General features: G+C 40.7%; 1 protein-coding gene across 3 annotated transcripts in view; it reads right to left on the reverse strand.

The window, feature by feature from the left end:
• Nucleotides 1–2,251: 2,251 nt before the first annotated feature.
• Nucleotides 2,252–24,665, reverse strand: part of tasor2 (transcription activation suppressor family member 2) — a 32,639-nt gene continuing 10,225 nt past the window's right edge. Inside the window, exons 14-22 of one of the 3 annotated variants that reach the window (XM_076885944.1) lie at nt 22,522–24,618; nt 21,084–21,378; nt 20,462–20,936; nt 9,656–14,734; nt 7,600–7,722; nt 7,368–7,521; nt 7,166–7,271; nt 4,749–4,930; nt 2,252–4,545 (exon numbers count right to left, since the gene is read on the reverse strand). In XM_076885944.1, coding sequence (XP_076742059.1) covers nt 4,448–4,545; nt 4,749–4,930; nt 7,166–7,271; nt 7,368–7,521; nt 7,600–7,722; nt 9,656–14,734; nt 20,462–20,936; nt 21,084–21,378; nt 22,522–24,618 — 8,609 coding nt within the window. In that variant the 3' untranslated portion in view covers nt 2,252–4,447. Of the gene's footprint in view, nt 4,546–4,748; nt 4,931–7,165; nt 7,272–7,367; nt 7,522–7,599; nt 7,723–9,655; nt 14,735–20,461; nt 20,937–21,083; nt 21,811–22,521; nt 24,619–24,665 lie in introns of all 3 variants that reach the window. The other 2 variants (XM_012923697.4, XM_076885943.1) reach the window with 2 other exon arrangements.

Genomic DNA, 24,665 nt, shown 5'->3' on the forward strand with positions numbered 1-24,665 from the left:
CTCACACTGTGCGTCCATTAAGTGAAGTGATAACATTAAGCTTATAACACAAAATCTGTCTTTTAATCTCCCTCTCTCTCCCTCTCTGTCTTTCACTCACACAGACACACACACACACCACCATCAACTTTGCTAAATTGCTAATGAAAAACATTGACCAGGCAGCTGCAATTGAGCAGCAATGTCCATCCAAGTGTTTTCACAGTTGTTGTGATTGTTTTAATTTTGTGAAGCCACATCGAAAAGGCTCGGATGAGCTTGCCAAAGTTCTACAAGTTTGGCCTCCATCGCTTGTGTCCAGATCACACACTGCACTGCCATGCTACTCCGTCTTTTTCACTTCCATTTCTGTGTTTGCGCATGCTCAGTGTGAGAGGTTGCGTTGATACCCTCACGAGGGGTGATCAGGATTTAAAACAGGTTTGATTTTCTTGCGACCATACGACTGCTGATCGGGAGTTGGTCGTGAGGTGTTAATCGCTTCTCGTTACCCCATATATACCATACGATGCACAATGCACGATTAAGGTAAAACTCAGGCCGATCCCCAAAACGGTTGCACGACTGAAAAATCATCTCAAAATGGGCCAAAAAATCGCACAGTGTATGCCCAGCTATACACTATGGTCTAGAGGTCTGGTGGAAATGCAGAGTTTTGGGGCAGTAACTAAAGGCTTTAAGTCCCATGGTAGTCAGGCAAGTAGATGGAACAGACAAAAGAGAAGCTGAAGATGAGCTGAGTGTATTGGGGGGAGAGCAATTATGGAGAACATCAGACAAATATGGAAGGTCAAGGTTATAAAAGACTGAAAGTGTGAAAGAGGATCTTGTAGTTTATGCATAGGTGAACTGGACACCACTGGAGCAGTACCAGTGACAGATTAGATAAAACTGTTGCACACTGTATTGCATCAAAAAAGCAGTGTATTACCAAGACAGTATTTCCAGACAGAGTAGAGGTTAAAACCCTAAGACTCTCTACTTTTGTTTATAGAACTGAATAACCTCTTGTATGAGAGGTGAAATGTCTTCAAAAAGCTCCCCTTTTCAACCTCCCAAGACTACATTTATGTAACTTCTGGTTCTGAAAAGTGAAGCAAATGCAGTAGTCCCTTAAACCCAGCTCATTTTTTTAAATAGCCAGCAGAGGGCCTTCTCTGTTTGCAAAAGAAAAAATAAGGGGAAGAATACTTCTGGGGATAAAGAAGGCTACAGGAAACCAGCTCTGGGACTTGTTACTGTGAACACCTTCCTGTTGTGTTTATGGCCTGGTTAATCGCTTGTCAATCCCAAATGTTCTGTACCAATAGAAATCATTTGAAAACTGGCTATAAGTTCTGCAAGACTGAATAATGTTAATTGTTGACAGGCCACTGTTCTCCTTAATTATGCTTTAGGGAGCTTGGCTTCTCATAACAACATTAAAGCACAAAATTCAACTGCTCAATAACTGACCTAAGAGCATGCAATCATCTGGTTACAACATAACTTTGAAAAATAATATTCTCTCATTGAGTAGCAGCAGTAAAAAAATAACCTCTTACACACTGTGTAAAGTTATCTTTTGAAAAGTTTTTGGTCTAAGACACTATGAGGGATATGAAGGGAGACCAACTTTCCAGAACTTTAATACATTCTGTTTCGCATCTATAATTGTGAGTCCTTTCACTGCATATGATCATGCTGTTATCATTATATAATTATATTTACTCTTGCGCATTGTGTTTTCCTACAAAAAGGTGATCCAGACAGGTCAGGCTTCCCAGTTTCCACCCTGCTGGGAGACCTGTTGAATAGTAGTGAATTGGGGAGGGTCTGCCATGCCAATACCATGCACCTGGTTTCATCATAGGACAAAGCACCATTTGCCTTTTAACAGCTGGGAAAGGCTGGAGAGAACAGAGAAAATGGGTGGATTGTTTTGATGTATTTCAGGCTGGAACAGGCTCCAGTGCCTGTGGAACTCCACCTGGATAAGCAGCCAAGCAAATTAATCATATTTCAACAAATTTGATGTTGTTGCTTCACCAAATGTGCAGTCTTTGATTGATCTGTTCAACATCCGCTTAATTCAACAATTTGAAACCTCAGGTTTCAAATTGTTGAAACCACTCAACCTCAACCGTCACTACTGTCTGTTTTAAGACCCTTCCCTTAGGTTTGGCCCTCTCTCAGTTTAACAGTCATACCTCCATCCATGTACTCTTACATTTCCAAATCAAGAACATATTAATAAACCCAAACCTTCCAGTTTTCTCTCATGTCAGTTTTAATTTTTGGGAACAAGGCTGAACAGAAAACAAGGCAGTAGAAAATCCACAATAGAAGAAATTGCACTATGTATGGAACAGTTTGAAATGATAAGGTGGAGATGGGAAACCAACATTTTAAAGCAATTCGTTCAATGGTTGATTTTCATTAGAAAACTAAATATTTTTTATTCATGTTTAGTACAGACAGTGCATTTGCTCATTTGAGATGACTCTGTTTACAGGAAAATAGAGGCCAAACTCTTCCTCAACATGAGCACAGTGCCGAGGGTCTTATTGCTGTGGGAAACACAATGTAGCGTAGGTACCGTATTTTCACGACCATAAGGCGCACTTAAAAGTCTTAGATTTTCTTCAAAAAGTGCGGCGCGCCCTATAGCGCAGTGCGCCCTGTGTGTTGTAAGGAGGACGTAGTAGAGAACACCATGAGAACGCTAAAGGGTGAAGTGTGTGCGTTGACTTTATTGCACATACCTGTATAAAAGAACAGATATGTGCGTTATGCAGGACATCGTTGTTTTAACAACCCTGAAAATGGCAAAGAGACACGCTTACGAAGCACAGTTTAAACTGAAGGCCATCAGCTACGCGGAGGAACATGGAAATCGAGCAGCGGCGAGAGAATTTAAGATTAATGAATCGATGGTTCGCAAGTGGAGGAAGCTGGAAAACAAGCTCCGGCAGGTCAAGAAGACGCAGCTGAGTTTCCGCGGACATAAGGCGATCATCGAGCAAAGAACGAGCGGGAGAAGCGTTTCGACGGTCACCATTCGGCTAAAAGCAGTTTCACTTTCACTTTTTATGAAACGGTGCCATTTTTCCATCCGGACCAGGACTATGGTAGCGCAGCAACTTCCAGCGGATTATAAGGAAAAGCTGGCCATCTTCCGCTCCTACTGCAGCAAACACATCGGCGACAAACACATCCAGCGATGGATGACCGATGGAGACCACAATTTAACCAAGAGTGGAAACCAGCGCCGGGCGAGTTACGCCACAATTTGCCAATGGATTGTAGATGCTTGGGCTAACATGTCTGCTGGCACTGTTGTTCGAGCTTTCGCAAAAGCCGGCATCATTTCCGAGGAGCCGCACGGCACGGAAAGTGACTCTGACAGTGAAGAAAGTGAACCTGGCATGTTTGATGAAGATTTAGCGCAGCTGTTCAATTCAGACACAGAGGATGAGGACTTCGATGGGTTTGATTGATGATAAAAATGTGAGTACCAAACTTTGTTTTGCTCCTGCTTTATTTTTAAATACGCACACTTGTATGCTTGTGTGTTGTTGATGATGACGATTACTGGTAATAAAAATGTGAGTAAGGTACCGAACTCAGGTTTGCTCCCGCTTTATTTTTAAATACGCATACGGTACTTGTATGCGCCCTATGATCCAGTGCGCCTTATGTGTGTGTTAAATACAGTAATGGCACACATAACTGAGACTGCGCCTTTTAGCACAGTGCGTCTTATGGTCGTGAAAATACGGTACTCAGGACCATCAACTATGTTAGTTGATTTGTGGATGAAATCTCTTTATTTTCAGTCAGTTTGCTGTACAGAATACAACCAAAACTAAAGATAATTTACTTAGCATTAACTAATAACATTAAACTGCTGTACATGTGTATACTATAAATATGTAACATAGCACTTGAAAACAGCCTAATTTAGCTTCATCTGAAGCCCCAGAGCATAACAACAGCTGGTCAACTTTTTTGCCTGAAGCCATCAACAAACTGTTATACTCCCAACAAACAAACACTATGCTGATTGTGCTGCAAATGTATAAGGCCAGAAGTGTGAGGAAAAAGATAAAATAGTCACAATGTAAAACTCACTTGTTAACCAGGTTTACAATACACTTTACAATAAAAATATGATACAAAATCAACACACAGCACAGCTGCTGGTATACTGGCACTACTGCCACCTCTATCCATAAACTGAATGAGAACTAGGTTTACATTTGAACAATGTGGGAAAAAAATAATCAATAATTATTGTTGCATACAAAAACAAAGAAGAAAAAAACTGGTGGGACTGAAGAATAATGTAATACACGTAAAATAGCAATTACTGGTGTATTACTGGGTTCTCTTCACATTGAGTGAGTTTATGAGTACATCCTTTAATGGGCAAAACATCAGTTCGTCCAGCTAACTTTTTTTTAGGTCACACTGTAAACATTTCACTTAAAGGCTTTGTTAAGAAAGACTCCGTAGTCATTGCCAAGATCCCATTACTCTCAAAGGCGCCGTCTGTTGCTGTATCTGTAAAAAGAGAACACTACGTTATTCCTTTACAAATGGACTTCTGTCCATTTAACCTGGACATTTTTTGAGGCCATTTTAGCATCTTAATGAATACTATATTTATAAAATCCTCCGGAATACAACTTCAAAACAAGCATATAATGCAACAGCACTCGGTGAATGTCACAGTGAACATAAGTATTAGTATATTCATGTCTCACCAGTTATAAAAACAAGGAAGCGAGATGATATTTTCTGAACCTGCTGGCGGACCAAACATGTGAGATAATCAGGCTGATCTTTTGACATCTGGTCACAGTCATGGTAAGGCAAAACCTCCAGGATTCCAGCTTCCTGGCCCCAGTACAGAAAGTGTTTCTTTTCCTTTGACTCTGCACTCAACCTGGATTTGAGAGGAACAAATTTGATGTTCAGGAAGTTAAGACTCCAAATGAAAACAGATGTTGCAAATGGCTGAGGAAAAAAAAAATACAAATGAGCAAATTCTGTCTGATGAAATATGGTCTCAGTTTCCTTGTATTTAAAAATAAATAAATAAATAAATAAATTGAAAAGCACAGTTTCATTCTGCATCCCAACCAAATATGTTGTTGGCCCTTTGCATGCCATCAAAACAACTGGCATGGCTCACGACTGTAGCGCTCTGTGGAATATAGTAAGCTCAGTAACTCATAAACTTGAACTGTTACTGGCTGTGGCAAACTAGTGCATCTAAGTCCACCAAGGACGGTCCCAAGCCTGGGTGCAAAAAAAGGAGGGTAGTCGCCTGCTGAAGCGACCACAACCAGGCGACTGGAGAAATGAGGCATGAAACCATATGGATCCAAACCGATCAATGTCACACGTTGAAGCTACTGCATCCAGGGGAGCCGATGCACCAGCATTGGGGACCCAGGATGCTGGCGAGAAATGGACTACTGGCCAAGGTAACATTAGAATTTCACAGATCAAGTGACAATCAACACCAGCGTATTGAACATCTAGATGAGACAAAACATTGACCAGACAGAGATCATCGAGGCTAATGGGAACCACAAAGAGGCCGCTAGGAAGGCTCAAACCACCAAATACTGCAGAGAGTAAGGCAAGTCCTGAGGAGTCAGCTGAATGGGATGAACAAGAGCCAGGCAATTAACACCTATGCCCTGCCGGTGATCAAATACCCTGCGGGGATAATAAGCTGGCAAAAGGAGGCAATAGAAGTCACTGGAATCAATACAAGAAAGCTCCTTACCATGAATTGAGAGTTGCACAATGAGACTATACACTAAGTGAAAGGAAGGAGGCCAAGGGCTAGAGAGTGTCAGAACCACTGTCCAGGATGAGACGACAAACATCCATGAGTACATCAGGAAGATAGCCACAAGTAATCGTGTGCTTGTTGAATACCTCAGGCAGCACAAACCTGAGAAAGAAGAGGAGCCAGGAGAAGAACCATAATGGAAGGACAGGCCCCTGCATGTATGTATTAACAGCAGATAGAAGTAACAGCACAGAGTAACTAATCGTGGCAGCACTGGAACAAGCTCATAGAGATCCATAGAGGTTGGTGTCTACCACACCAGGTAAAACCCCATGTGCAAGCTGTATAAAGACTCCCTTCAGAAAATCCAGCACATAACAGCAAGGTGCAAGATGCTAGCAGGTAGGGCATACATGGGACCAAGTGGTCGGCATAGTATACAGGAATATCTGTGCCAAGTATCAAAAAAGTCAAAGTGGAACATGCCCCCTAGGGTGGTTGAGATTGACCTAGTTAAGAGCCTGTTTGACTTCCAGTCTTTTTTAAGTTGCATTGTGTTGAGTTTGTGAAACATATTTACTGCACAGTTTAAAGCAGTTCTTAATTTTCCTGAATATTGAGGGGTTTTTTTTGGTGGTTACACCTTAATGTTGTACCAAAAAGTTGATTCTGTTTATCTGGACACAGTGTTTTTATTTATCCAAGTGACTTCTTCTGTCTCAGGTGATTGCAGGTTTTCCCAACCTTATGAACAGTACTTTGCATAATGACTGAAACTAGCCCACTGACTGAAAAATGGGTTGTGAGGTCAGTTTATTGATCATTTTGCCCTGCTGGATGATCAAAGCCCATTGACCAATGATCAAAGACCATTGTAGTAGACCTCCTGCTATTTTAGTTGCGGACCCCTGATGTAGAAGGTGAACACAACAGTGGTCCCAGTAATAATTCGAGAACTCAGTGCATTGACCCCCAAGCTGGGGAAGTTGCTCCAGCAGATTCCAGGAACAACACCCAGGATCTCTGTCCAGAAGAGTACAGTCCTAGGAATAGCAAAGATACTGTGCAGAACCCTCAAGCACCCAGGTCTCTGGTAGAGTCCGTAATTCTATTAGTTCACTGGTTTGTGTTATATTACTAGTACTACTTCTATGTGCCCATTTTTGTTTGTTCTCATGTTTCTTCATTAATTTCATGTTTTATGCCATTTTGTGGTGCATTATTGCATTTTATCTTTTTTTAGAAGGACTATATAAATAAATAATATCTTAAATTTTAAACAAAGAGTGAAAAAGAAAGAAATTCATCTTGTGCAACTGAGATATACCAAACTGGAAAGTTTTATTTAGTTATTCTTTGTGGGCTGGTCCTTACCTTGCATTTTCCTTTAATCGACGGCTGTCTCTGTAATGCAACATCCATTTCCATTTTCCCATTTTGCTTAGCTCTAGCAAGATTTCAGACACCTTTTTCATGTTACCTACAAATTCATTCAAGGTTCAAGCAATTAGTTAAATTAATAATAATGAAAATACTCCAAACACAGAAAACTAGTGCCCAATAAAAGTGCACATACAAAGGCTGAGAGCATCCAGCGCTGTTCTGTCAAACATTATAAAACCACCCTGCATGAAGAGTTCCTGATGTGTGAGATTCAAAACATCATCTGGTTCATCAATTCCAGCAAACTGCACATGCCGTGACTTCTTCAGCTCAAGCAAGTGTGGGACCTGAAAAGCAGAAAGTTGAGTCTTTAATAACTTTTATTTAAGTTTTGTTGTGATTTTTTACACCAATAGAACCATTACCTCACAAATATGCTCAGCAATGTCTTCATTCTTGAGGATGATGATCAAAGATGAAGAACAATCATCACCAGGGAAGAATTCAGATGGCTGTACAGGAGTGTGGCCCTCTGCCTCTAACTGTGCCTATTGAAATAAAATTATTACTCAGTGAGAAGTTATAAAATATATGGCAAGTTTATATTTTATATGTACAAGGGTTATGAAAAACAGCTTAGATCCTTTACTGTCACACCTCAATAATGGCTACTATAAGCACAAGCTTGTGAGAAATAAACAACAATTCATTTTAAGTTGTATAGATATTTTGTTACATTTGAATCTGACCCTTACCTTATGCACTAGAACCACCAGAGGGTTCATTTTGAACCATTTGGCATTTTAAAATCATGTAACTCAGTTACAAACCCCACAATCTCTTATTTCATTACTTTTTCTAAATTGACTTATTCCTCATATAATAAATTTGGGGATTTAAAGAAAAAAAATTACCACCATTCATACCTGGAACCATCAATAGTTATTTACCCAATCAACACAATGTTGATGTTCAAAGAAAACAATGTAATATGCTGCAGTCAACAATCACTGTATGGAGGGTACATACTTTTTGATATGAAGGCATGCGTTTCATAAATCAGAGACAGCTACATGAGATGGCTAGATGAGTACTATATGAGTACTATGGGGAGTACTATGGGGACTATAGTTAGATTAAAGACAAGGTAGGGTAAAACAGTGATGAGATATTAGGCAGAGTGGAGCAGAGTGCATGCATAATGAATGTTTGAGAGGCCGGCAGTTTGATGTTGGTGCAATGGGGAAAACCTTAGCTGAACTGAGTCCAGAGTCTGTGAAAACAAATCCTAGCAAATAAAGAGCAAAATCCAAATTGGATGGGTTTCAGTCCAGAATAGGTAAGGGGCTGTATACTGGGGTGGATCAGTGTAGATGCTGAATGAGAGAGAGGAAGATACGGTGAAGAGAAGATATCTGCCTCCGGTCACTATGTTTATTCCCTGATAGGTTGGTGAGTGGTTACAGCTGTTGCTAGGCTAAATTTCTTGCAAAAGACATACAGTGCTACACCAGAAACTCTCAAACTCTTGTGACTGATTTGGCTGTTAGCAGAATGCCAAAGTTGCCTGAAGTCTTCACGGAAGATGTTGACTTGTCAGCAAACATTTGCTAACTAACCACTGAGAAGTACTAAAACTTGAAAAAGTCTGACACAAACAGGAAACCTTAATGCTAAAACCCAAGACATTTCAAAAGGCCCAACTTTTACTTTGAAGGCAACCTGTTTCTGTTGTCTGTTTGCTTCACACTTCACAGTTTCACAACCGTTTAGCAAGTTCCACACATACCACAGGCAACCTGCTACACCAGAAGCATTTGCAAGTGGTTTTGGTTCAGATGTCTTGATGCATGCTCAATCATCCAGGTAAGTAAATCCCACTGGGGTTTAGCAATCAATTTCAGAGCAACAGCCAGCAACCACTTAAAACCAGTCAGGGAATAGTCACCCCCCCGTGACAGGGCTTTATAAGTCATCCCCCAAGTGGTCTGTAAGCCTCTGTGACCGACGTCTTAATGGGTTCTAAAATATGTTTGACCATTATAATCTGTAATGAATGACTCCAAATTATTTCCAATACTAATAAAATATATTTACAAAAAAAGTTCTGTAAGAGAGGATTTCTTTGCCATTGCTGCTACTGTTCCAAGCCAGGTTCAAAACAATCCTTTTGGTGGTTCTGTTTAGTTTAAATGGGTTAGGGTGGTATTCAGCCATAGTCTGAAGGAAATATGTGAAAAACACTGAATATACTAATGGAAATCATATAAACTGATTATACTGAGGGAGTAGGCCCAGTACTTTACACCAACATCTGTCTTGACTATTGTATTCAATATCTATTTCTGACCAATGACTAACTTTTTTCTTGTACCTTTCATATACAAGCATCTTGTGTAATTGAATTTGATCAGACATGTCTGAGATATAGCTTATAAACATTATATGGCTGAGAACACTATTTTAAAAAAAGTGTTTTACCTTGGTTTGTTCAAAGAAGACATCTTCTGACGTTGCTAGCATGTAGAACCTATACTTTGTTCTACAGGACTTCTTCACAACTGAATTTAGATTAGTCCGGAACGTTTTATCCATTTCTTTCTTCATTTGTTCACAGAAGTCAAAATGGTTACTTGGTTCAGTCTTAGTGCAACTCCTTCGGAAGTGTTTGGCTTTAGCTGAGACTTTTTTGAAAGCACAAACATCTTGCATTTTTGCTTCATACAGTCTGGCACATTCCACAGTCACATCAGAAACCCAGTCATGTTCCACAGTGTTATCTTTGCCTTCAGAAAGTTCTCCAGGACAAATCATCTTTTCTTCATTTTTGTCAGTTGCATCCTTCCTGTTGGACAGGTCTACCTTAATTTTTTGTCCAATAAGAGAGGTTCCCAAGTGATCCAGTGAATCCTCTTGCTCGTCTAGATTAGAGAAGTTGATAGTCAAAGGACTAGTGCAAGACAGCCTTATTTTGTCATGACTGTCTTCTTGGTGGGTGGGTCTCCTCTCACTCTTTTTCAAAGCCTGTTTCATTTGTTCTGAGAAAATGAGGGATTCTTGTTCAACTGACGCCTGAGTGAGATCATCTTGAATGCACCTCCGAGAAACTTGTTCCAGAAACGAATAAGATCTCTTCTGACTATTGTTATAGACTGTGCATACAAGTGAGCTTTGAGGCCCCAAGACCAGACTTTTATCTATGTTGTCGCTATTTATTTGATCTATAAATGAAGCTGCTGCACTGGAGGGGTCTTTGAGATCCATCTCAATATTTTTTCTAACAGTTTGCTCAATTTTCTGAGCTAAACCATTTGTTAAGAAACCTTGAATTTCATCAACACGTTTTGAGGAACTTTTTGCAGATTCAAAAGACTCCATAGGTGGTGGCAATGACAGATTCATGTCGAATTTTGAAAGATCCTTTCTCTGGTACTGATATGAGGGAAATGAATTTGATCTACTATTACCAACAACTGGAAGCCAAGTAGTTTTGAAGGAAAGTTGACTGGCATCCTGGTTATCATTTAGTCTTTCAGAACATCCTTTAGATTTTGCATTTGTCCTCTTTTCTGAGAGCACAGATGTTGGCTTGCTATATTCCAGTCTAGGGGTTTTAGGTGGGTTGTTTTTGAGAGAATTTTCAATTTGTGTATCTACTAAGAAGTAATCTGCTTGACATTCATCATTCTTCGATGGTTTGACAGCCAAGACAGGACAATGATTGTATGCACGGGATTCCTGATTTACATTCGACTGCAGTGTTGGTTTAGGTCTCTCTTGGTCTAAACTTGGTTTAATGACTTGGAACAACTCGGATGGACAATTTCTGGGGAACTGGCCATCCTGCCCTATCAAGGTTTCTTGTATACCGACTCTTTCAAAATATTCCTGAGGAACCGAGTCAGTTTTCTTTATATTCAACTTGACACCAAGCACTTCTTCCAATTTACTTTTAAAAGGTGATACAAGTAAGTTATCTGATGATTCTATGTGCAGATCCTGTGAGGTAGAAGATGACACAAGAGCTGACTTTTCATTGCCTATTTTCTTATCCTTAAAGTCAACTGTAGGTTGGTCAAAGGCTAAAGAACTTGGGGTACATTTGCTACTAGGTTCAGGGGATTGAGCAACAGACTCTTTCATTTTAGGTGTTTCGATCTGACAGGACTTGTCAATGTGGTTTGATTTGGACAGGAACTTGTCTATACTTTGTAGAACTCTTAGAGTCCTTGCTTCAAGATCAGGATGGAGAATCTGGTGAAGGCTGGAATCAGTCTTAACAATGGAACTGTGACAAAGTTTTTTCTCACAAGGCAGCTCACCATTTACAGGTGCTGAGCTTGTGTTGAGGCATTCACGATTCAAGTTTTTGCCAGTTATACTACTACTTAATGCAGAATTGCTTTTGCCTGGGCTAGAACAAGATGGGTACTCATATGGTTTTTCATCTATAGTTGGAGTAGGGCATCGGTCATCTGACTCCATACCAAAGTCTACTGGCCCGTAACTTTCATTTATATCAAGAAGTAACATTTTGCAAGGTTCTTCTTTTTGACTACATGCTTGAGATGTACTACATATCTCACTGGTCAGTGCAGCTTTAGAGTAGCTAGAGTCACTGATGAATGGAATTTCTTCCTGGCCTTGTACCACTTCTCCAGACTTGCCTTGGGGGTGTGAGCCATGTAGATGTACACTAATCTTTTCTGAGGAATCTATTCCAATAAGAGGAATTTCAACACCACTGCAATTTTTATCCAATCTCTCATTTGTTTTGCACTCTGCTCTGAGATCCATTTCTTTAGTGAATGTAACTTGTGCCTCAAATATTTTTGGAACTTCAGACAGAAGTGACTGAGGCTGGCATTGAAATTGTTCTTTGCCAGTTGCATTATCAACTTTCGCCAGTACTGCATCCTTTCCTGAGGCATCCATTCCAATACAAGGAATTTCATCCTCAGTGCAACGTTTGTCCAGTCTATCATTTTTTTTGTCTCTTCCAACATCTGTTTTTTCTGCAAATGCCATGTTTGCCTCACACATTTTTGGAATCTTCCACCGGAGTTGGCGTTGAAATGTTGCTGTGTTATCCTTTACCTGTACTATAAGTTCTTCTGATCTATCTAGTCCAATAAAAGGAATTTCAACCCCAGTGCAACTTTTGGTCAATCCCTCATTTGTTCTGAGGTCTGTTTCCTTAGTAGATGCCACTTGTGCCTCACATATTTTTCGAACCTCACAAGGAGGTGAATGAACCTCGTGTTGAAATTGTTGTTTGAGATCCTTAACTTCCTCTGTTGACACAGTTTCCTGATCTTCATGATCATTGTTACTTTGACCAAATGTGTTTTTGTGAATTGCACTGTCATCCTTTACTTGTACTGTTACCCTTTCTGAAGGGTCTCTTCCAGTAAAAGGAATATCAATAGCAATGGAACTTTTGTCTAGTTCCTCATTTGTTTCATTAGTCCTAAAATCTGCTTCTTCAGTAAATGCCACTTGTGCCTCACATAATTTTGGAGACTCACATTTGGGTAAATGAGGCTGGTGCTGAAACTGCTCTTTGTCATTCTTTACTACGTCCTCTGTTGACATCGTTTCCTGGTCTTCACAATCCCTGTTACTTTGACCAAATGTTATTTTGCTTATTGCACTGTCATCATTAACCTGTACTCCAACCTTTTCTGACGCATGTATTCCAATAAAATAATTTTTAATTCCAGTGCAACCTTTACCCAATCCCTCATTTTCTTTGTTTGTTATGAATTCTTCTTCTGTGAGGCTTTCTTCCTTAGTAAATGCCACTTCTGTCTCACATCGTTTTGGAAACTTACACTGGGGTGAATGAGGCTGGGGTTCAAATGTTTTTTGTAAGTTGTCATCCACTGGCCCTACCTTTTCTAAATGATCTATTTCAGTAAAAGGACTTTCATCTGAGATGCAGCTTTTGTTCCATCCCTCATTTGTTTCATCTGTCCTGAAATCTGTTTCTTCAGTAAATGCCACTTTTACCTCACTTGCGTTTGGAACCTCACACAGAGGTGAATGAACCTGGTGTTGAAATTGCTCTTCCTCATCCTTTACCTCTTCCTCTGTTGACTTAGTTTTCTGATCTTCATGATCATTGTTACTTTGACCAAATGTGTTTTTGTGACTTGCACTGTCATCCTTTACCAGTACTATAACCTTTTCTGAAGGGTTCATTCCAGTAAAAGGACTTTCAAATGCAATGCAACCTTTGTTCAGACCCTCATTTGTTTTATTAGTCCTGAAATCTGCTTCTTCAGTAAATGCCACTTGTCCATCAGATGCTTTTGGAGCCTCACACAGCGGTGAATGAACCTGGCACTGAAATTGCTCTTTGTCATCCTTTACCTCTTCCTCTGTTGACTTAATTTTCTGATCTTCTTGATCATTATTACTTTGAACATTGTTGCAGTCTGTTATTTCTTTGTTTTGGCTCTCCATTTCAAAACTGTCTTTTACCAGAGGCATAGGCGAGCTTCCATCAGATACAAGTAATACTGCTGATTGAAATGCCTCATCTCTCAAATAATTTTTTTGGGGGGAGATTTTCTTAGTTGCAGGCTTCCTGTATTTGGATTTAATTCCCAAAGGAGTGTGAGAATTATTTTCTGAAATGAAATAGCCATCTGCCAGTGCAATACCATCTGCACAAAGCATCGGAGGTAAGCCATGGCAGACATTGTTGGTGTTGCTTACTACTGGTGGTTGCTCGTTCATTTCTGCTTGATGATTACTGCGTGTAATGTAGTTGTTGTTTACCAAGTCTGGACCATTACACATTACAGGTAATGGCTGATCAGTCAAATCCTTTCCAGCAGACATGCAGTTTTCTTTCTCATATAGTCCATTTTCTTTAGAGTGACCATATTCTTTCATCACTTTAGCCTTATGCTTTAGGTCACAGGCCAGAAACCCTTTAAAATGTCCGCGATGTTCTTGTGAGACTCCTTTATGCTCCTCCTTTGATAATAGCTTCTCACTTTCTACACAATTTCCATTGCAGGCAATAATATCTGATTTCTTTCCAGAATCATCACCTGCATGACTAACCTTTTGAGATGGCTCTGCATTACCTTCTTGGCTTGGGTGTTCCTTCCTTTCACACATTGCCAGTTTTTTCAATTTGTTTTTTTCATGCTCATCTGTCTGAACCACACCTTCTACTTCCATATTGAGGTCTCCTTTTTCAGGTTTCACAAATGAAAAGGAATCCATTGCACCTTGTTTCACCAAGTCCATCTCTTTAGCTCCTAGATTTTTAGTGCTCTCTTGCATATTTTTCCCCTCTTCACCACATCCAAGTAACACTTGACCAATTCCAAATTGTGCCACAGCAGTGGTGACCTTGACAGATGCACTTTGTGCCACTTTTTGAAGAGGAATGTCTATTCCATCACCTCTAATAGATGGAAAATCAATCTTCTCCAGGCAGATAGTTTTACTGTGAGGACTGGTCTGCTTAGCTTCATGAGGCTTTATGAAATTTTTCACGTCAGTCACAATCGTTTTGGAATGAACCATGTTTTCAGAAGGCTGAAAAAGAAAGAGTTAACAGAAAATATAAACAAATCACACTAAAATATCAATTTAATTCATGCAATATGTTAATTGAACATTTCAGACTGAGTGGTTTGTATTTAATGTCAAAACATTTTATACAAAACAGCAGATAGGGCTGGGCCATATTATACCGTTCACGGTAATACCAGTATAATGTTAGGCAACGATAGGAAAATGAAATATCGCAATAGAATATGAGTACAACGCGCATAGGCAGTGCCTTTGTTTTCATACGCACATGGCCGATTGTTGAGTGAAACAGATGAACCAGAATTGGTTTGTAAAAATGGTGCAACTTCAGCGATGTGGAACTGGTTTGATGTTTGTCCGTCAGATACACGACAAAGCACATTTTTTTGCAGAACATGCAAGCGGCCGTCGTTATTGTCGTATTTGTCGGACTAAGATGCTCTTAAATCTGGGAGTAATCTGGGTCCTAAACTCCGTATGCTTCAGGTCAAACGAACACTGCAGCATCACTGAGAGTTAAAAACTGTCTAAATTCTTTCATCTTTAATAAAACGATCAGCATTGCTGCTATACCAGGTGTAACTATGAAGTTTAACTTCCAGGCATCCATGAAAACAAAATTTATTACATTTAACCAGAGGCGGAGCCAGACATTTGAAACACCTGGGGCTTAGCCCAAAAGGGTAGTATGCATGTGGGATTTTTTTTACTTTTTTTTTTTTTTGGGGGGGGGGGGGGGGGGGGGGGGGGGTAGAAATGACTGAAAGATTAATAGGCTCTGTTTTGAGTTTTGTTCAAAGAAAGAATGACTTCATATAGGGAAAAATATATATCACATGTGCAGGACACCTTAAACTAGTTTTTTAATTAAGCAGCAAGGCAGAACAAGGTCAGGGCTGTATCAAGACACGAGGACTAAACCCCAATTCAACCAGACCCAGAACTGATCCAGAATTAAAACAGGACTACAACAGTTCAAAATCAGGACTACTTGGGATTTAACCAAGACAGAACCACAATCAGAACTAGATGAAAGTAGCACTAAAAATCATCATATACAGTGGGGCAAAAAAGTATTTAGTCAGCCACCGATTGTGCAAGTTCCCCCACTTAAAATGATGACAGAGGTCAGTAATTTGCACCAGAGGTACACTTCAACTGTGAGAGACAGAATATGAAAAAAAAATCCATGAATTCACATGGTAGGATTTGTAAAGAATTTATTCGTAAATCAGGGTGGAAAATAAGTATTTGGTCACCTCAAACAAGGAAAATCTCTGGCTCTCACAGACCTGTAACGTCTTCTGTAAGAAGCTTTTCTGTCCCCCACTCGTTACCTGTATGAATGGCACCTGTTTGAACTCATCATCTGTATAAAAGACACCTGTCCACAGCCTCAAACAGTCAGACTCCAAACTCCGCCATGGCCAAGACCAAAGAGCTTTCGAAGGACACCAGGAAAAGTATTGTAGACCTGCACCAGACTGGGAAGAGTGAATCTACAATAGGCAAGCAGCTTGGTGTGAAAAAATCAACTGTGGGAGCAATCATCAGAAAATGGAAGACATACAAGACCACTGATAATCTCCCTCGATCTGGGGCTCCACGCAAGATCTCATCCCGTGGGGTCAAAATGATCATGAGAACGGTGAGCAAAGATCCCAGAACCACACGGGGGGACCTGGTGAATGACCTGCAGAGAGCTAGGACCAAAGTAACAAAGGTCACCATCAGTAACACACTACAACGGCAGGGAATCAAATCCCGCAGTGCCAGACGTGTTCCGCTGCTGAAGCCAGTGCATGTCCAGGCCCGTCTGAAGTTTGCCAGAGAGCACATGGATGATACAGCAGAGGATTGGGAGAATGTCATGTGGTCAGATGAAACCAAAGTAGAACTTTTTGGTATAAACTCAACTCGTCGTGTTTGGAGGAAGAAGAATACTGAGTTGCATCCCAAGAACACCATACCTACTGTGAAGCATGGGGGTGGAAACATCATGCTATGGGGCTGTTTTTCTGCCAAGGGGACAGGACGACTGATCCGTGTTAAGGACAGAATGAATGGGGCCATGTATCGTGAGATTTTGAGCCAAAACCTCCTTCCATCAGTGAGAACTTTGAAGATGAAACGAGGCTGGGTCTTCCAACATGACAATGATCCAAAACACACCGCCCGGGCAACAAAGGAGTGGCTCTGTAAGAAGCATTTGAAAGTCCTGGAGTGGCCTAGCCAGTCTCCAGACCTCAACCCCATAGAAAATCTGTGGCGGGAGTTGAAAGTCCGTGTTGCTCGGCGACAGCCCCAAAACATCACTGCTCTCGAGAAGATCTGCATGGAGGAATGGGCCAAAATACCAGCTACTGTGTGTGCAAACCTGGTAAAGACCTATAGTAAACGTTTGACCTCTGTTATTGCCAACAAAGGTTATGTTACAAAGTATTGAGTTGTATTTTTGTCATTGACCAAATACTTATTTTCCACCCTGATTTACGAATAAATTCTTTACAAATCCTACCATGTGAATTCATGGATTTTTTATTCACATTCTGTCTCTCACAGTTGAAGTGTACCTCTGGTGCAAATTACTGACCTCTGTCATCATTTTAGGTGGGGGAACTTGCACAATCGGTGGCTGACTAAATACTTTTTTGCCCCACTGTACCTGCACTACACTTGTTTTTTTAATTCTACCAAAGTACACTATTTAGATTGAGAAAAGTTTATATAATTATTTAGCCTTGTTGTGCAAACAAGCCTGCATAACTTAATAAATATAGAATTTGAAAAATAACAAACCTAAAAAGAAACACTAGGTACGAGATACATGAGTACCTATGATACGGTGATACTTTTGGTAAACGACCATTTGACTAACATGTCTGTCTCACCTGCTCTTGTTCCATCTCTTGTCCTGTGGAGGTGGCATGGCACAACACAGAAGAGCCACCTCCACAGGACAAGACTCAGCAGTCCATCTGCATCTTAAGGATAAAGGACACTCTTTCGAGGATGCCAATGTTCACATTTTGGACAGAGAGGACAGATGGTTTGAAAGAGGAGTGAAAGAAGCCATCTATGTCCACTGTGAGCGACCATCTTTGAACAGAGGCGGGGGTTTACGACACCAACTCTCTGCCATCTATAATCCAGTTTTGAGATCCCTTCCCAGACGCCTTAACGCCCACTCACATCCTGGGCCATCTGACCTCAGGAATTCGCATGATAAGGTGGGGCCAGGTTTCACAATGAACACACCCGAAACTCTGGCTGATTGGGACCCACACCCAGGAATAGAGCAGCTGCCAGAGAATTCAACATTAATGAATCAATGGTACAGAAGTGGAGGAAGCAAGAAGAATGAGTTTACCGTATTTTCACGACCATAAGGCGCACTTAAAAGTCTTAGATTTTCTTCAAAAAGTACGGCGCGCCCTATAGCGCAGTGCGCCCTGTGTGTTGTAAGGAGGACGTAGTAGAGAACACCATGAGAACGCTAAAGGGTGAAGTGTGGGCGTTGATCGTATATACCGGACAATCGCACATACCTGTATAAAAGGACAGGTATGTGCATTATGTGGAACATCGTTGTTTTAACAACCCTGAAAATGGCAAAGAGACACGCTTATGAAGCACAGTTTAAACTGAAGGCCATCAGCTATGCGGAGGAACATGGAAATCGAGCAGCGGCGAGAGAATTTAAGATTAACGAATAGATGGTTTGCAAATGGAGGAAGCTAGAAAACAAGCTCCGGCAGGTCAAGAAAACGCAGCTGAGTTTCCGCGGACATAAGGCGAGGTGGCCCGAGTTGGAGGAAAGACTTGAGCGGTGGATCATCGAGCAAAGAACGAGCGGGAGAAGCGTTTCGACGGTCACCATTCGGCTAAAAGCAGTTTCACTAGCTGAAGAGATGAACATTGAACATTTCCAAGGAGGTCCGTCTTGGTGCTTTCGTTTTATGAAACGGTGCCATTTTTCCATCCGGACCAGGACTACGGTAGCGCAGCAACTTCCAGCAGATTATAAGGAAAAGCTGGCCATCTTCCGCTCCTACTGCAGCAAACACATCGGCGACAAAAACATCCAGCCCAGCCACATCACAAACATGGACGAGGTCCCGCTCACTTTTGACATCCCGGTGAGTCACACTGTGGAGAAGAAGGGGACCAGCACGGTAGCGATATGCTGGTTGTTCGAGCTTTCGCAAAAGCCGGCATCATTTCCGAGGAGCCGCACGGCACGGAAAGTGACTCTGACAGTGAAGAAAGTGAACTTGGCATGTTTGATGGAGATTTAGCGCAGCTGTTCAATTCAGACACAGAGGATGAGGACTTCGATGGGTTTGATTGATGATAAAAATGTGAGTACCAAACTTTTTTTTGCTCCTGCTTTATTTTTAAATACACACACTTGTATGCTTGTTTGTTGTTGATGATGACGATTGCTGGTAATAAAAATGTGAGTACCAAACTCAGTTTTGCTCCTGCTTTATTTTTAAATATGCACACTTGTATGCTTGTGTGTTGTTGATGATGACGATTACCGGTAATAGAAATGTGAGTAAGGTACCGAACTCAGGTTTGCTCCCGCTTTATTTTTAAATACGCATACGGTACTTGTATGCGCCCTATAATCCAGTGGGCCTTATGTGTGTGTTAAATACAGTAATGGCACACATAACAGACTGCGCCTTTTAGTACAGTGCGTCTTATGGTCGTGAAAATACGGTAATAAAGTTTGATTTATCTGACTGCTTTGTTTCGCTTAATGTGCCTTATAATCCCGTGCACCTTATGGTCCGAAAAATACGTACTGCACACTGCAGTTTAATGTTGCAAAGCACCTCTTTTTAACTTCAGTGGATATTATACATGGTTATGCTCAGGATATGTCAGCCCATTTCTACTGGAAATGCCTTTTGGTTAAACTTTCAGCAAGGAATTTGCATTTGCACTGTTACATTTTTATAAAGCTTTAATGTACATAAAAACCAGCTTCTTGTTTAAGTGAAAATAAATAGAAGGTTGTCTTTTTGCGCTAGTAATGTTGTGGAGTTGTATTTTGTCTCGCATCAATTATATCGTCAGTTACATCGTTATCGCAAATTTTCAAATATATATCGTGATAAATATTTTTGGCCATATCGCCCTGCTCTAACAGCAGATACTGTTAGCCTTTTTCTTTGTTGCTCCAAGGTAAGAGCTGAAATGTCCTTGTTTCGCATCATCCAGGTATTTGAGCTTTATGAGTGTAAAGATATGTGGAAGCTTCCCAAGAGACTGAACACAAATATCACTTCATGATCTATACATTTGGTTGTATTTTGAATTCAGCAACATAGGAGGACAAATTTAGACTAAATGATTAGAGTCTTTCCCAGGCCATCCAAAAGACGTAGACAGATTTATGGCTTTTCTCAACAACAATGCGCCATTTGATGACAAATAGCCTCATAACATTTAGGACACAATTTACTGGCACTGGGCATTAATTAAAATTCTAACAATTAGACTAAATGACTAGTAAGCCTGATACTGATTAGTGACAATAGTGACAATTAATCAGCTAGTTGACTAGTCACACAGATCCCTAATCCAAACATCCTAGCTGTCTAGACCTAAAATTTCTGAGGTGTAGCTGAAACTGGAAAACCATTTAATTTTAAAAGAAATTAATTCATATATTATTCATATTGTATGTTTGAAGTAATAGTAATGTTAGAACCAAACCTGAAATGTACTTGCCTCATGAAGCTCTCCCAGTGGCTTTAAAGAATTCAGTGTTTCACTGGGTTCTTTCTGTTCACTGGAATCAAGCGGCCCTTTTTTGTGGATTTGTGGATGTGAAGTGACTGACTGTAGACAGGTGCTGGAATTTTTCAGTGACAAATCCAAAACCACAGAATCTTGATTCAATATGGTGTCATCCTTTTGGCTGAGGTCCAAAGCATTTGACAACAAAGGGTCTGAAGTGTCTGGTACACTTGGGCAAGAAGCAGCAGTGTCTTTATGCTCAAATATAGTTAAGCCAGATACAACTGCACTCGTCATTCCCAATGAATCATTCTCTTCTGAGCAGGAGTACGCAAAATTTGACTCAACGTGAAAAAGGCGTGGTGTTGACCGACTGTAAAACAAGCCTATCCACATGTGGACAATTAGCCGCACCTCTTCATTAGTGTCTTGAATGGAGAAATCCCATGGCCTGTTGAAGATATCAAATTGTACAAAGGTTAGCTACATAACGACATCTGAAGTAAATGTCAGCGCTATCAAAATAAACAAGAATAACTTTTGTCAACATGTTTAACTTTATGCTGACATATTACTGGATAAATAACTGTGTACATACCCATGCAAAGCTCGAACAATAGTTTTGTCTTTTGGATCGCTTGTAAACTTGCTGTCCAGATTAAAGTCATAGTTTTCTTGCCAGTGTCTTGTGATCTTTATACATCCTTCCATATTAACAAAAGTACGGGAGTATCTGAACTTTTGTCTGCAAGCCATGCGCTTTTTCAGATATTCTGGTGTCCTGTCGTATTCACTTCTGTCTTCTTGACCAACAGAGGGCTGTAGTGTTTGAAATCCATACATTGTCTGGTCATGGTGCAGAAGTCTCGAAGAATCACTTACAAGGGATGTACCTGGCAAACCCAATAGTAGAGAGGAAGATGGGGGCAATGAGTAAGCATGTTCTTTAGATACCAAACCAACGAGTTCACCGTTTACTACAAGGTGGCTTGGTGCAGGAGACTCATGTGGCTGAGTGGATCTATCAGCAGGCTGTCTAAGCAGAGCATGAAGAACTGACTCTTGTTCAGCACTGGTAAGGTCTTTTTTAAGGTCAGACTTCTTCAAACTTGTCTCAGGTTTTCTCTCAAATGATGGGTTTGGTTGTGGAGGGGCCTGGTCATTATTGGCACTGAGTGCCAAGTCAGCAAGTAAGTTCAAAGCATCTGCAGGTGAGTAAGCCCTGTTCATTTTTTCAGTCTTCCTGACAGAATTATCGCTAGTACAGTCTTTGTTTTTGAGTTTTTCACTGGCAAAACAAGCTGGAGTTTGAAAGTGCAACCACCCTGTGAAGACAAAACAGAGAAGAAACAAGAGAAACAGCATGAAAATAAAATGTAGCACATTGAAAGCATTTGAAATATACCAGTCTATTATCATTACGAATTTGTCACCAACATATTAAGTATGCCATTGTTTAGAACAAAGGTGTTGGTTTATTTAGCCAATAATGTCAACCCTCTGGAGATTGATAGGGCTAGCAAAAATGCAGCACAAGCAAAAAGGAGCAAAAGCAAACTAGCTGTTTTCACACAATTCCTCAATTAAACGAAGCACAAAGGAGGAAACATTCGCATCAACTGAATTCTCACTACTGTGGTTTATACACTGAGGTGCCCAAGTACAATGTATAAGAGATAAAACACAGGGTGACCACTTCCTAGCTTTAAATTCCCCGTATTATTATATACAGATATCGCATTAGGCACCTGGCAGGTTAAAGATTGTTTCATGTTTCGTTACATTAAGCATTTGTGTTCTCACATGCATTTAAACTAGGTAATTGTGACAAAAGTTCAAGGTTGCTGTGTATGTGTGAAAACAGCTCACAAGTTAGCAAAGGCTTTGCAAAGTGCAGAAGTAGCATGCAGAGGACAGTTATGGGAATGACAGAGTCAGGAAAGGGGTTAGTTTGTCCTGTACATGACAGAAGAGATTGCACATATCAGACAAAAAACAAGCGTTCCACACTTTATAATTACAAAAACATAACTTACATTTCTTTTTGATACATTCTGCAGAGATGCTTTGGTGCTTTTTGAGTGTTTTTATCCTGCCCCGTCTTGTAAAAATTGATGAAGCCCTATGCAAGATTTGAGGTTGCTTGTCCTGAATCATTTGTTCCTGTGTCTTTGCTGTGTCCGTCTTTTGCTTGGAGTCCTGATCCTCTGTTTTTTTCAAGTTCTCCGGTATCACTTTAGGGGTCAGGCCAAGGGCAAACGCAAACAAAGGGTCAACTGGCTGCACCTTTTGAACTTCCGTGACCACAGCATTGGTGGTTGGGGTATTTTTATCATTACATGTCAGCGCCTCAGACTCAGTGTCCGCTCCTTTGCTCTTCTTGAGACAAGGCTCAGTGTCCTGAGGAGTATTTGGAGCTGTGTCCTCTGTCACAAGATCCGTTTTCCTCTTTCCTCTTAAAAGTACTGATTTTAGTTTCCTCAACAGAAATTCACTCTTAGTTGGGCACTTTTCAGGGGAGAGGTTCTCAGAGTGTTTTTCCTGAACTGCTTGTGACGAAACACTGTCTGTGGGTTCATTATTTGAGGAATTACTTTCTGGATTCAAAGGCAATGAACTATTACCATAATTTGACTCCCTTGAAATTTTCTTCTCAGGATTAACATCACTAACAGTGACGTTCTGAAGATCATTCCCACCCTCCACTATGTTAGCAGCCTGCATGTCTTCCACTGCTGTCTCTGGAGCAGTGCAAGACTCTGGATCCGATTTGACCACGTCATCAGCATTCACTGGGGCATCAAGCAACATTTTTTCAGAGCACTCTTCATTTTTGTTAGACTGGAGCTTATCCTTCAAAGATTTAATTTGATCAACAAAGTCTGTAGAGCCGTGAGGCACCAAAATCTTTCCACATTCACTGATGATTGGTTTAAGGTCCCAGCGCTCGGTTTTCCTTCTTAAAGGGCAATGCTCAGGATCTGTTTTTTTCTCTTCTGCTATGGGTAAAGCAACCATAGCTGATCTTAGTTTTCTATTTTTTGGAGATAGTTTTCCACATTTGCGCTTACGCCGTTGTAATTTCCTCCAATTTGAAGGATTACTCAGCTGTGGGTGATCTGGTATTTCCTTGGTGTGTTCATCCTTCAGACTGTTTACATTGTCATTCTCCACTGGTGTTTTGACTGTCTGTAAAGTAGACGGCACAACAGAAGCTTTAGATGCTTTTTTCAATCCCCCAGAACCTCCTGTGTGTAGTTTAAGTTTTGTTTCTGTGAAACTAGTGACCTGAGGTATATTCAAAAGCTTTTGAGTATAGCCAGTCTCATCACAGAGAGAGTTTACTTCTGCTGCTTGTAATTTTGCTCTTAGATTTAGAGTCTCATTGCTGACACTTTGTTCTGCAGAAGTGATGCTGACAATCAGCTCTGCAGGAAGGTCATCTGATGTAGGAGGAGTGAGATTATTTGCCACCACATCATCAGTTTTGTTCAGTTCACTGAGGTCACTGGATTTTTCATTGTCTTTGGAAGAAGCTCCCAGTTGCAAATCATTTGGAACCACATTATGAGGCACAAATGCTAAATCATCTTGTGCTCCGGTACTTGTTGTAACATTGTCTACAGATGTCTCAACATTTTCAGAAGATTTCAGGTCTGATAATGTGTCTTCGAACACTGTATTAACAGGGTCTGTCAACTCCTGAGGTGCCTCCTCAGGAGACGATATACAGATATAGACATCATCATCAAGATCTTCTCTCCTCCGCTCCTCTTGTCCAGCTGCAAGAATTTCTGAAGCTCTAGATACTGGCAGTTGGAAGGAGGTTGGTCTGCTCAGATATGACCTGAAGCTCTGCATTGCCCCATCAGTCCATTCAGGGGACGAGTACAGGTGGGTATCCGGCACATCATACTGAAATGGAAACATGCTGACTTCCCGAGAAGGACTTGACGTCAGACCAGGATTTATCAGTGCAGTGTAACTCTGCATATGCTGAGCCAAGACTTCACACAGTTCTTCACTTGGGTCGATGGGCGTTTTCTCAGCTTCACCCTCAGCATAGCTTAGTACAGGCAGAATCCGGAGGATTTCTGATGTCATAGAAGGGTTCTTCTGTCCAAATTTGGTATCTGTGAGAAATCAAGCCAGAATATTTGTTTAGTATCTGCTCTTGTAA

Source organism: Maylandia zebra, linkage group LG7 (assembly GCF_041146795.1).
Source record: "Maylandia zebra isolate NMK-2024a linkage group LG7, Mzebra_GT3a, whole genome shotgun sequence".
Taxonomy (NCBI): Eukaryota; Metazoa; Chordata; class Actinopteri; order Cichliformes; family Cichlidae; genus Maylandia; species Maylandia zebra.